At 38.8% G+C, this 11,186-nt stretch overlaps 2 protein-coding genes and 1 long non-coding RNA gene across 3 annotated transcripts; 1 reads left to right on the forward strand and 2 right to left on the reverse strand.

The window, feature by feature from the left end:
• The first annotated feature begins 2,785 nt into the window (after nt 1–2,785).
• LOC122299804 lies at nt 2,786–4,024 on the forward strand. Its single transcript, XR_006239773.1, has 3 exons — nt 2,786–2,837; nt 3,110–3,237; nt 3,761–4,024. It is a non-coding gene; the product is annotated as an uncharacterized LOC122299804 (long non-coding RNA).
• An 895-nt stretch (nt 4,025–4,919) lies between these two features.
• Nucleotides 4,920–8,673, reverse strand: LOC122298951. The gene is made up of 3 exons (XM_043108793.1): nt 8,451–8,673; nt 7,265–8,296; nt 4,920–7,189 (listed from the first exon to the last, which is right to left on the reverse strand). Exons 1-3 carry the CDS (start codon nt 8,671–8,673, stop codon nt 4,920–4,922), a joined length of 3,525 nt encoding a protein of 1,174 aa, XP_042964727.1.
• Nucleotides 8,674–8,859: 186 nt separating this feature from the next.
• Nucleotides 8,860–9,843, reverse strand: LOC122298952. The gene has a single exon (XM_043108795.1). The coding sequence runs from the start codon at nt 9,841–9,843 to the stop codon at nt 8,860–8,862; it is 984 nt and encodes a 327-aa protein (XP_042964729.1).
• Nucleotides 9,844–11,186: the final 1,343 nt, after the last annotated feature.

Raw genomic sequence — 11,186 nt, forward strand, 5'->3', positions numbered from 1 at the left:
GAATATTCTCAGAAGAGAATGGTGCATTTTTTTCAAAGAAATCAAGAGCTTGGACGTGGTAAGTAATGAATATCTTTATAGTACTTCTATGATTTCGGGCCAGAAGCTCGTATTGGAAAAACTACCAGCTTTCTCTTTGAGATGATATTATAAAACTATTGAACCAAATATTATGATGCATCAAAAGTGATATGATTCAAAATATTTGTATGTTTTTCATGATTATCTTGATCATCCAAAATCAATTATGATAAGTTGAATAATTTTCATATGGACGTCTATAAAATAACCAGAATATTCTTTTATTATAAAGTCTTCCCACCATAAGCGGAAAGAAAAATTTGCTAAAAACAAATAAAATGAAATAATTCGACGTTATCTTGATTATCATAGGTGAACTAGAAGTTCAGATAATAATTAATTTATGGATGCAATAAGATAAAAAAGTCTCATATTCTAGCTGCTAAAATCCCAGCGATGATTGAAGTCCTCGTAGGACAATTAAGAAATTTAGCAGTCTAATGAACATAAGATATGTCTAAAAGCGTGTGAGACCTATTGATACAAAAGATAAAACATCTCGAAAGAAAAAAAATACAAAGAAAAGAAATTGGTACTCCTGAAGAGGCCGTACCCACAAAACAAGCAATAAGATTCATCCAAACTTTCTGTACAAAATTCTCTTATAATAAAAACTCCTGAAGAGTACCTTGTGAAGAGGTTTTTCATGAAATTTTTTCCCTTGAAGAGGGACAGGTACTTGAAAATAAGGAGATCTCAATACATTTCATGAGTATTAGAGAAATTCTAGATAGAAATAAAATCGTTGTCGACAACGTATTTTCATATAAGATTGCACTTGATATTACCAGAAGTAATAAAGAAAGTGAGCCAAGAACCGTCGAAGAATACCGACGTAAAAATATTGGCCAAATTTGAAATAAACAATTCCTGTAGAATTGATATCACTAGTAAAATGTGATACATATGGACTTGTAATCCAAACACTTAAAAGGTGATGCTTGTTAAATATCAGTGGGTATTTATATAAAAGAAATGAAAATGTGATAAATAAATCACGAGTCGGTTTCTCGCAGAAATAATATTGATATGCTTTTGAAGTGGATGAAATTATATTGAGATTTTTATTAGCTTGATAGTTATCGAGAGTTCGGTTATGCATGATTAACTGCATATTTATATGGATCACTAGATATGAAATGCATGAAGCATATAATTCTGAAGTACTTATTCTATCAAGTTTCAAAAATTCTTATATGATCTAAAACAATCTAAACGCATGTGGAATAAGCTATTTTCCATATATTTTCAATATCTATATTAGCTTTTATTGCATTTTATATAGATGAATTAAATATCATTGAGGCTCCAAAAGAGCTCATGAAAACTGCATATATTTGAAATATAAATCAGAAACCCTTTTGGCTTCGAAGGGGAGATGAATGAAATTATTAGTTCTAAAATACCATCTCTTAAATGCAGTTAGTATTTCAGATTCATATCACGGTTTTGTAAGAAATGTGCATTATTAAAGGAGAAATAAAATAGAGCACACAGAACATTTATCAGAAGATAGAAACACAATATGAATATTTGTGAAATATTATTTTATTATCTCGAAAAAAAATTACAGAAATTTGAGACTCTTCGCCTCATTCTTTAAACGATCTTGCTATTCAAAAATTTGCATGGCATCCTTGTCTAAAGGAGTAGGCAATCGAAAAGAAGAGTCAAGCAAGGATTTTAAATTCTTATTCTCTTACTTTATTGCTCTTATCTTCATGTTGGACTCTAGAAGAAATCACTGAATGATAGAAATTTTCTCGTTGAGTTTGTCAACCTCACAAGTTTTGGATTGTAGTCGCTGAGAAAATGCGACAATGGTTTATGAGTATTGGGTACCGAGACTCATAAGCTCGTAGATAGCATCATCATCTGACTTATTAGTCAGATCATTATTGTATTGTATTATAGCAACTACGGTAGAAGCAGAAACAACTGGTGAACGAGGTGTAGAATACCTCATATATTGGTTACGAGAAGATTGCTAGGCCATTGCAGAGTAATAATGCAGAAAGAGATTGCAGAGTAAGAATTCAGACTAATTACAGAAAAGTGAAGAAGATGGGATGTGAATGAAGATGAGCTAAATGTTTCTTTTATAGAGAAATTTATGAAAGCAAGACAAAATTATATATATTGATAGAGGATACGCTAAACACAGATATCCTACAGTTATTTATTAGGCCGTGAAGTTAAAAGCAGTTTGTCCCTACTCTCTTTGAAGTTGGACTTTTTCAGATATCCACGGTGAGATTAAATGTAGCTTGTCCTTATTCTCTAAGTATTTGGACTTCTTCAAATATCCGCTACTGTTGATCCTGAAGATCATGGGCATACTGTTTTAGCGCCTTATTCTCCTCCTTCAGTTTCTTGTTCTTACGACTCTTTGTAGAGAGCTTCTAACGCAATTAAGATATTTGATAATTGAGTTGATTCACTTTAGCTAATAACCTCCGAGACATGGTCGTAACAGAGGCAGAATATTGAGCACTAAGAAATCTTGATTCTGAAACAACATCAGAATAGCTCATTCCAGAAACAATGAATCTCTGCTCCTATCATAAGAGCAACATCCTCAAGTGAGTGAAAGGAAGGACAAAGCATCTCTATTGCTTCACAGTGTCTCTCGTGAAACATCTCTCTACAAGAGATAAGAGATATAGCATCAAGTCCACAACATCTATTCCATCTCTTTTATAGAGTTTTTTTTATCAATAAAAGATTTTCTTCCCCTAAGAAAAAAAGAATACAAGGTGCTTGTAACTTCTCGGAGTCTGTATTCATGATATATTTTGAAATTCTAGCAATTTATATTTTACCTTTTGAAAATATGTTTAACTTGCACATATTAGTTCTCATAGATCCCACACCTGCACAACTTTAAGTTGTTGATTTGAGTTTATGATTATGTTTTGTTTCTCAAGTTTTGGCTAGTTGTTGGTCTGTTTGTGGGATTGGAATTAGCTATTATTTTGGTTTCTGATATGGGTATATATCTTTTGGATGATGCTTTTTATAATTTCAGAATGACAGAAGAAGCTGCGCTACAAGTGGAAATATATGGGCTCCAGACATGCCTACCCTGGGTTCCATTTCCAGGGCTGCTTTTGAAATAGATGATTATACGAGAACTGTGGAAATCCTACACAAAAGGTTGAGAGTATTTTGTTTATGTCTTTCTTTTCCTTGTATTTTGCCAATTTGATATTGAAGAATAATGATGTGCATATTGTGAAATGGAAAGCTTCACCATATATTCCTTTTCCATTGATTTTCTGGAACTGCTGAAGTGCATACTTGACCCTTTATTCATTGCGTATGCTTTTAAAAATTGCATGTTTGGCATAAAACATTTGACATGGAGGCTGCTTGGAGGCAAAATCATTCTAATTTTGGTTTGATACTGTGGGATATGATGAAGTATAAAGATGTTGAGTTTCTTAATTTTTTCTTAACTATTGCATTGGGAATATGGCGATGCCGGAATCGTAGTTTGTATAAAGAGTTTGTATAAAGCCACTGATTGTACTCCTTTGCGGATCATAATTGATAGTTGTTTAGTATATGTTCACAGTTACAGAACATTGAAGTCAAATAGATGTTTAAATGCAAAGGAGAAAAGTTTGAAATGGAAAACACCTCCTGAAGGATAAACTGACTTTTGATGTGTGTTCAGGATTCACTTAAAGCTGGCCATGAGCAGAAAGGAAAAGAGGCTATTGCAGATGTGGATGATGTGGAGGCCAGTGCAGCACTTAGAGGCCTACAAACGGCCTTATTCTAGCAAAGATCAAATACCTGCTTCATACTTTTGATTTCTATGAAGTATCCAATGTTTGTAGAGAAGGCAATGAAGCTGCTCATTTAATACCAACAACAGTTGCAGCAGCACCTCATCTCTTCTTGAGCGCTTGTACATTCAAGATTAACTCTTTCCTTTCATATTTTTTTTTATCAAGAGTCGGGGTCCCTTAACAGGAGACCTCTCCCCAATATATTAAACTTAAGCAAAAAACTTAGTGCATGGGATTACAACCTCTTTCCCAGCCACAAAACAACATGCTAAAATTGCCAGAAAAAACATTGATCCCTAACCAGAAAAACGGAACAGAGTTACATACATTGTTGTCAACTTAAAGCAGAAAAACAACTTAAAACAGAAAGATTTTGCTACAGACTTAGTGACAGCACCGGATATATGGCAGCCCAAGTTTATCAGTACGCAACACTCCTCTCAACAAGTGAGGAAGTGAGGTCCAGGATTCCCAAACCTTGTTGATTCCTTGGGATCCCAACCTAGCCAAGAAGTCAGCAGCTGAGTTTCCTTCCCTGTAGACATGTTTCAAGGTGAACGTGATTTGCTGTAAATAGGCCATAAGCTCCTCCCAAAATTCTTCAAGGTACCATACCCCACATGAGGATGAATTGATCCAGTTTATAACCACCTGGGAATCCATCTCTATTTCCACTTGAGAAAAATTCTTCTGTTTAATGTGTCTGAGGCCATGTAATAGAGCAAGGAATTCAGCAAATGTGTTAGTACCTTGTCCAAGATCAACTGCAAAGGCTGAAATCAATCTCCCCTCACTATCATGTATCACCCCTCCAGCTCCTGCCATGCCCGGGTTGCCTCGGCTACTCCCATCCACATTTAACTTGTACCAGCCCATGTTTGGTCTAACCCACCTAATCAGCTTACAAGGTTTCAGTTTTGGGGATTTATAGGGAATATTCAGCTCCAATAAAATCTCCTCATCTCTTGCACTCAAAGGCTTAGTGGCTTTGAGTTTTTCACTTAACTTTACAATCCAGAATTTTATTTTCCTCCATACTTCTTATGAGTTGATGTCTCTTCCTTCCATACGCACACTGCATCTTCTAAGCCATAACTGCCATGTGACAATGGAGGGAATTATCCCTAGTAGCAGTCCCTTCATGGTTGATTTAGAGGCTTTACTGAACCACTCTTGCACCAACTCATACCAGCTTTGATAACGCCTCCGCGACATACCAACCTGAATTGTGCACCTCTCCCATATAGATCTAGCCATCTCCCCCGTAGCTAGCACATGATTGAGGTCCTCATATCCACCAATTTTACAGCAGTCACATTTTGATGCCAAAGGAATTCCTGTTCGGCGAATATGGTCATCCACACTTAAGGCTTTTTTGACACTTCTCCACATAGTAACGGAAATATTTTTAGGAAGGCTTGGGTGCCACAGCCATTGTGCCCAATTACTCTTTGGAGATTTTATCCTCAAGACCTCCCATGCACTTTTTGTTGTAAAAATCCCATCTTCCTTGGCCATCCACACAAGTAAGTCATCACCTTCTTTTTGACGACTCAAAAATCTGAAAATTTCCCCTGCTTTAGGTTCTCCAACTAGGCTTATTAATAGATCCATATCCCATACCCCATTCAACTTGCACTCTTTAACCTTCATATTTGGATACCTAGACATTGGCATCCTTTCTCCAAGTGTCTCTTCCCCCATCCATTTATCAAGCCAAAAGGAAACTGACGCCTCTCTCGGTCTCCACTTAGAGTTCTCTAAAATGAGTGGAACACACCTTATCACCATCTTCCAAAACCGACTACCTTTGTTTGGGTTAATTAAGGAGACGTGGTCATTTTTCACATACTTTGCTTTGAAAAAGCTGGCCCAAAGAGAATTTGCAGTTAGTAGTCTCCACGCAAATTTCGTGTGTAGTGCTTTCTGAGTTTCATGCAAATCACGAATCCCCACACCACCTTCCCCTACCGGCTTACACATAATGTCCCAAGATTTCCAATGCTTTTTAGGCTTTCCATCCTTGTAGCCCCAGAAAAAATCAGACAAACACTTATTGATGCTGGAGAGGACAGATTTTGGGACTTGCAGCACTGATAACAGGTGAACTGGAATGCTACTAAGCACATGTCTAATTAGCAGCAGTCTTGTGCCACTTGACAACAATCTCGCCGACCATCCTCCAATTTTCTCTCTGATTTTTCCAACCAACTCCTCAAAATGAATGGCATTTATACGCCCAGCTATGATAGGTACCCCCAAGTATTTAAAAGGCAGTCCACCCTCTGAGAAACCCATGTAATTTAAAATAGCCCTGCGCCTTGAAGCGGAGAAATGATTAGCAAAAAAAATTGCAGACTTTTCCTTATTCACCCTCTGGCCAGACCAAGCTTCATATAACTCCAGCACCTCAGAAATGGACCGAATGGACTGTTTACAGCCATTTGAAAATATTACAATATCATCCGCGTACAAGAGATGAGATATAGTAGGGACCTCTCTAGCATGAGTAAAAGGTTTGATCTTGCCTTCTTGGAACTTCTTCTTTAAAAGTCTCGTCAGGATCTCCTCCATAATAATAAAGAGATACGGAGAAATGGGATCACCCTGTCTTAGTCCACGACCCCCTTGGAAAAAGCCTTTTGAAGTGCCATTCATAACCACTGAATACCACGGGGAGGATATGCATTGCCAAACAAGGCAACATACCGGTTCAGAGAAACCAAAGGCTGCCATGACTTGAATGAGGAATTTCCAGGCAACAGAGCCGTATGCCTTAGCCATGTCGATTTTAAGAACTACATTTCCACCTCTTACTTTTTTATTAATGGACTGAACCATCTCTTGCGTCAAGCTAATATTCTCCAAGATGCTTCTACCCTGAATAAAAGCTCCTTGTTCTTGGGAGACAATGCGAGGTAGCAGTGGTGCTAACCGACCCACTAAGAGCTTTGAACAAGTTTTATAAAAAACTGAACAGAGGCTTATGGGGCGAAACTTGTCAAAGCTTTTTGGATTTTCGATCTTTGGAGTCAACACCAAAAAAGAAGAAGAGAAATATTTCGGGATTGGATTACCTCTAAAGAAGTCATGGACAGCAACGACAACATCTTCAGCAAGGATCTCCCAACAGGCTTTAAAGAATCCTGAGCCAAAACCATCTGGCCCCGGACTACTATCAATGGGGATGGAGAAGACGACATCTTTTATCTCTTGGATTGAAGGAAGCTCCAGAATATTCAGATTTTCCGCTGGACTCACCACAGGTTCAACTAAACTAGTCAAATCAGGAGCAGGACTTAAATGGGATTCTGCCAGAAAATTCTTGAAAAAATCAACAGCACCCTCATGAACCTCTTCAGGGGACCTCAACTATCTGTTATCACCTATTTCCATCTCCCTTACCACCCTATGGGTTCTAGAAGATAAAGCACGGAAGAATTGGGCATTACCCTCCCCCTTCTCAAGCCATCTTTGCTTGGCTTGTTGGGCGAGCCTCGTTTCCTCCCTACTCTCCCATGTATGCAGCTCAGCCTTCGATGCTAACAGGTCCAGTTCAACATCTTCAGAAAATCCCATCTGAAGTTTTTCTTCCAGGCCACATATCCGTTCCTCAAGCCCCTGAATATGAGAATTAGTCCAACCAAAAACCTCTTTGTTCCACCTTCTCAGCACCCCTTTAACAGCCTTTAATTTATTTGCCAACCTAGCCATTCCTTGTCCGACCTGATCCTTACACCAAACACCTCGCACACAGTCATGGAATAGCTCATGAGAGGTCCACATATTCTGGAATTTGAAGGGGCTGAACCCATACGGTTTATCATTTTTCTCCATGGCCACCACTAGCGGGGAATGGTCTGAGTTTTGTCTAGGCAAATAGGTCATCCCCAAACCTAGAAATTCCAGCATAAGTTTCAAGTTAATGAAAGAACGATCCAGTCTTGCCCAGCTACGAGCTCTTCCTTGCTGCCCATTACACCACGACATTTTATTTCCTTCAAACTTTGTTTCAATCATACCCACCGCATCAATAAAATCATTGAATTCCCTCATAGCAATGGTCGGTCTGGGCCTTCCTCCAATCCTCTCATCATTATTACGGATAATGTTAAAATCTCCCATAATTATCCAAGGTGTGATTCCAGTACTCAACCAGCTCAAATCCTCCCAAAGTCTTCTACGGTCCAGGTATGAACATTTAGCATAGACAAAAGATGCGAGGATTTGTTTGTTCTTCTCTTCAACCATTAGCAAGATACTTTGACCCTTGATGGAATGAACGGTAACCTTTACCTTGGTATTCCACAGCACCCATAATTTTCCTCCAGCCTCCTCATTAGAAATACATCCCCCAAACTCCAGTCTATTCTGAAACCGAACCATACACTGCTTATTGACAAAAGGTTCCGCAATGGCTACCACATTCACTTTATATTTCTTTATCATTTTAATCAATTGCTCTTTGAGGTACCAAGCCCCCTTAAATTCCAATATAAGAAAGGATTCATAAATTCAATTTTGATGGCCTGCTCTTGACCCTAAAGGAACTCCTCTTCCTAGAACCTATACCTCTTTCACTATTTTCTTTCAATATTTCTTCATCTGAGACAATTTCCTGGGTTTTTTGCAGGTGCACTAACTCTTGCGCACCTTCAGAATCAGATAGGGAAACTGGTCCCATGACAGGCATCAATTCCCCCACTTGGTTAACAGCTTGGTTCTCCGTATCCGTCTTATTCTGTGGCTCTTCCCTTGCTACATTCTGCATTTCCTGGTTTTCCTCCAACGTCATTGGCACAACTGATACAAATTCCTCCTGTAGTAAAATAGGGGAAGTATCTTCTGCCCTTTCAGCTTGTTCATCTCTACTTGGAGACTTTCTTTGAATCTTCTCGAAAGCTTTTTCTATTTCTTCTAGCTCCCCCTCTTCTATTTCTTCTACTAGAAAAAAGTCATCGTCGTTTACAGCTTCCTTTTCTTATACCAAGTCTGATTCCTGATGCACAACCTCTTTCCCCTTCTTCCCAGAGGACTCTCCTGTCTCATGCCTTGTAATAGCCTCCGATTCAACATTCCACTTTATACTTCTCACCCCCTTTTCTTGTGCTGGTTCCTCCACTTTTCCTGCTTCTCCTTCCTTTGTTATTTTCATCTCTAAGGTGCGTTTCTTTCTAGACTTTCCCATATCATCTATACCAGGATTTTTATCTGTTTTTTTGCAAGTACTTAAGTTATGGCCCTGCATCTTGCACTTACAGCAATACGCTGGCAGGGTTTCATAAAGGACAGCTTGGTATCGACTTGAAGGGGCCCGAGGAACACCAATCCAAAAACCATCTATCGGTTTCGTCGCTGCATCCATTTCAATACAAATCCGAGCTCCATCAGTTCGGTTGGCACATCTAGTGCTGTTATCACTTCTTAGATAAGTACCAATAGGTAGAGCAAGGTTCCGAAGGTAGGATTCATGATAAAAGTTGGGCGGAAGCCCAGGAAAAACCACCCAAACCGGAACCAAGGATGGTTCCGATTCCTCTGAAAAGTCTGTAGACCACTTGAACATCCTATATGGACTACCTTCAATCTCGCAGGCTTCACGAGCATAGGCCTTATGATAGTCATCTTCTTTAGCAAATCTCAGGAAAACATGTCGTGGGGATTTCATACTAGAAACGACTGGTTGGGCATTTAAACCCCACCGAGTTCGAATAAAAGCACGGATAGTGTCTAAGGAAGGACGTTGCCGAATGAATTTAAGAACAAGAGAGTACCTGAATGGCTGAGCAGACCGGTCCAGTTCATCTTGGGAGAACCAGATATAGGTGTCGCCGTCCAGCACTTTTGGGGCACGCACCGGCACCACCACTTCGGGAAGGGGAATCGGCGTTTGCGAGACCATATCCGCGAAGGTCCGTGGCCTGGAGCTTGCCGGCAGGCCCTTTAGGCCCCCGGCGGTTGCCATACACCTCCGGGGAGGCCCAACCCTAAAAACAGAGTATCGCTTTCTATTTCGCTCGTACGGAATTTCGCTCTATTTCGCTCGTACTCATTAGGCCTATGAACTCTTTCCTTTTATATGGGTACCTCTATGTCTCTGATGAATATTTCTTTTGATCTGTGATGCTTGCCGATGGTTCAAAAGACCGTTGCAAATTGTTGCAGCTTCAAAGTGCCATATGAAAAATGAATGTGCAAGTACTGTTGTCTTTGCCTAAACTTACCATCAACACTTTTGATCCTGAAATGGACATCTATTCACCAATATTTCCTGCCACTAAGCATTACTGTCTTTCATATTCATATGTTAGGAGGAAACGCTAGTTGACAGTATTCCTTGCCACCAAGCACTACCGTTTCTATTGGTTCCTCAGCAACTAAAGGATGTATTAATGTACAACAGATCAATACTCAACACTTTTCTAGTAAGTTGGGATTGGTGAATTGCTCTTTGTTGAGTTGAGTATTCTTGCAATGATTCTTTTACCTAAATATTCTAATAAAAAAAGGCTTAATCTTTAACTTCAAGAGATTGATGCTTGGGATGCCAACTACCTGAGATACAGCAGGGCTACAACATCACCTCTCTTTCATCTAATACCCTTAATTCTATTAAAAAAAATACGCCTCTGTTTAAAGTTCTTTCAATTTAAGAGATTGTTAGTGCCTATAACTTTCATTAAGTTATATGGAAATTGCAGGCCACATCTTGTTTCTTAGAGTTGGTGATGGTGGGCATTTTAGACATTTTAACCAATTAAGTTCTATCGAGCTCTTGAATTTTTGAGGAAGTTGGAAACACCTGGGTAATCAAAGTCCTTTGTTTGTGAAAAGTCATTGAGCGCATGCATGTGCTGCACTGTTTTGACTTTTGTCCTTAAGATTCATTTTTGTCGACTAATGATGGAGCTTTGGATTTGAAAGAACGCATATGTTAACTGGAAGATACATGCACAAAAAAGGTTCCTAGTCGTGTCTCATTTTGTCTGTACATCTATATTGCCCAAAACTCACTGTCTTTTCATTTCACGTCTCTGTTTTTCCTTTAGCAGACTTCACGGTAGGTGGTATTTATTTTGGGTAGGGCTGAAAAAAAGAGAAAAAAAAAATAGAAAAAAAAGAAAAGAAAAGAAGAAAGTACTGGTGAGCTGGTGAAATCGACCAAACCAGTGTATACGGTCCGGTTCGGAACTGGTCCAATCTAGTTCCAGTTTCTAATAATCAAAATCAGTTAGAAATCGATCTGGTTCCAGTTTTGATATCTAGATCACTGGTTTAAACCGAACTAGACTTGTTAATATATATATT

Source organism: Carya illinoinensis, chromosome 16, assembly GCF_018687715.1.
Source record: "Carya illinoinensis cultivar Pawnee chromosome 16, C.illinoinensisPawnee_v1, whole genome shotgun sequence".
In the NCBI taxonomy this organism is placed as follows: domain Eukaryota; kingdom Viridiplantae; phylum Streptophyta; class Magnoliopsida; order Fagales; family Juglandaceae; genus Carya; species Carya illinoinensis.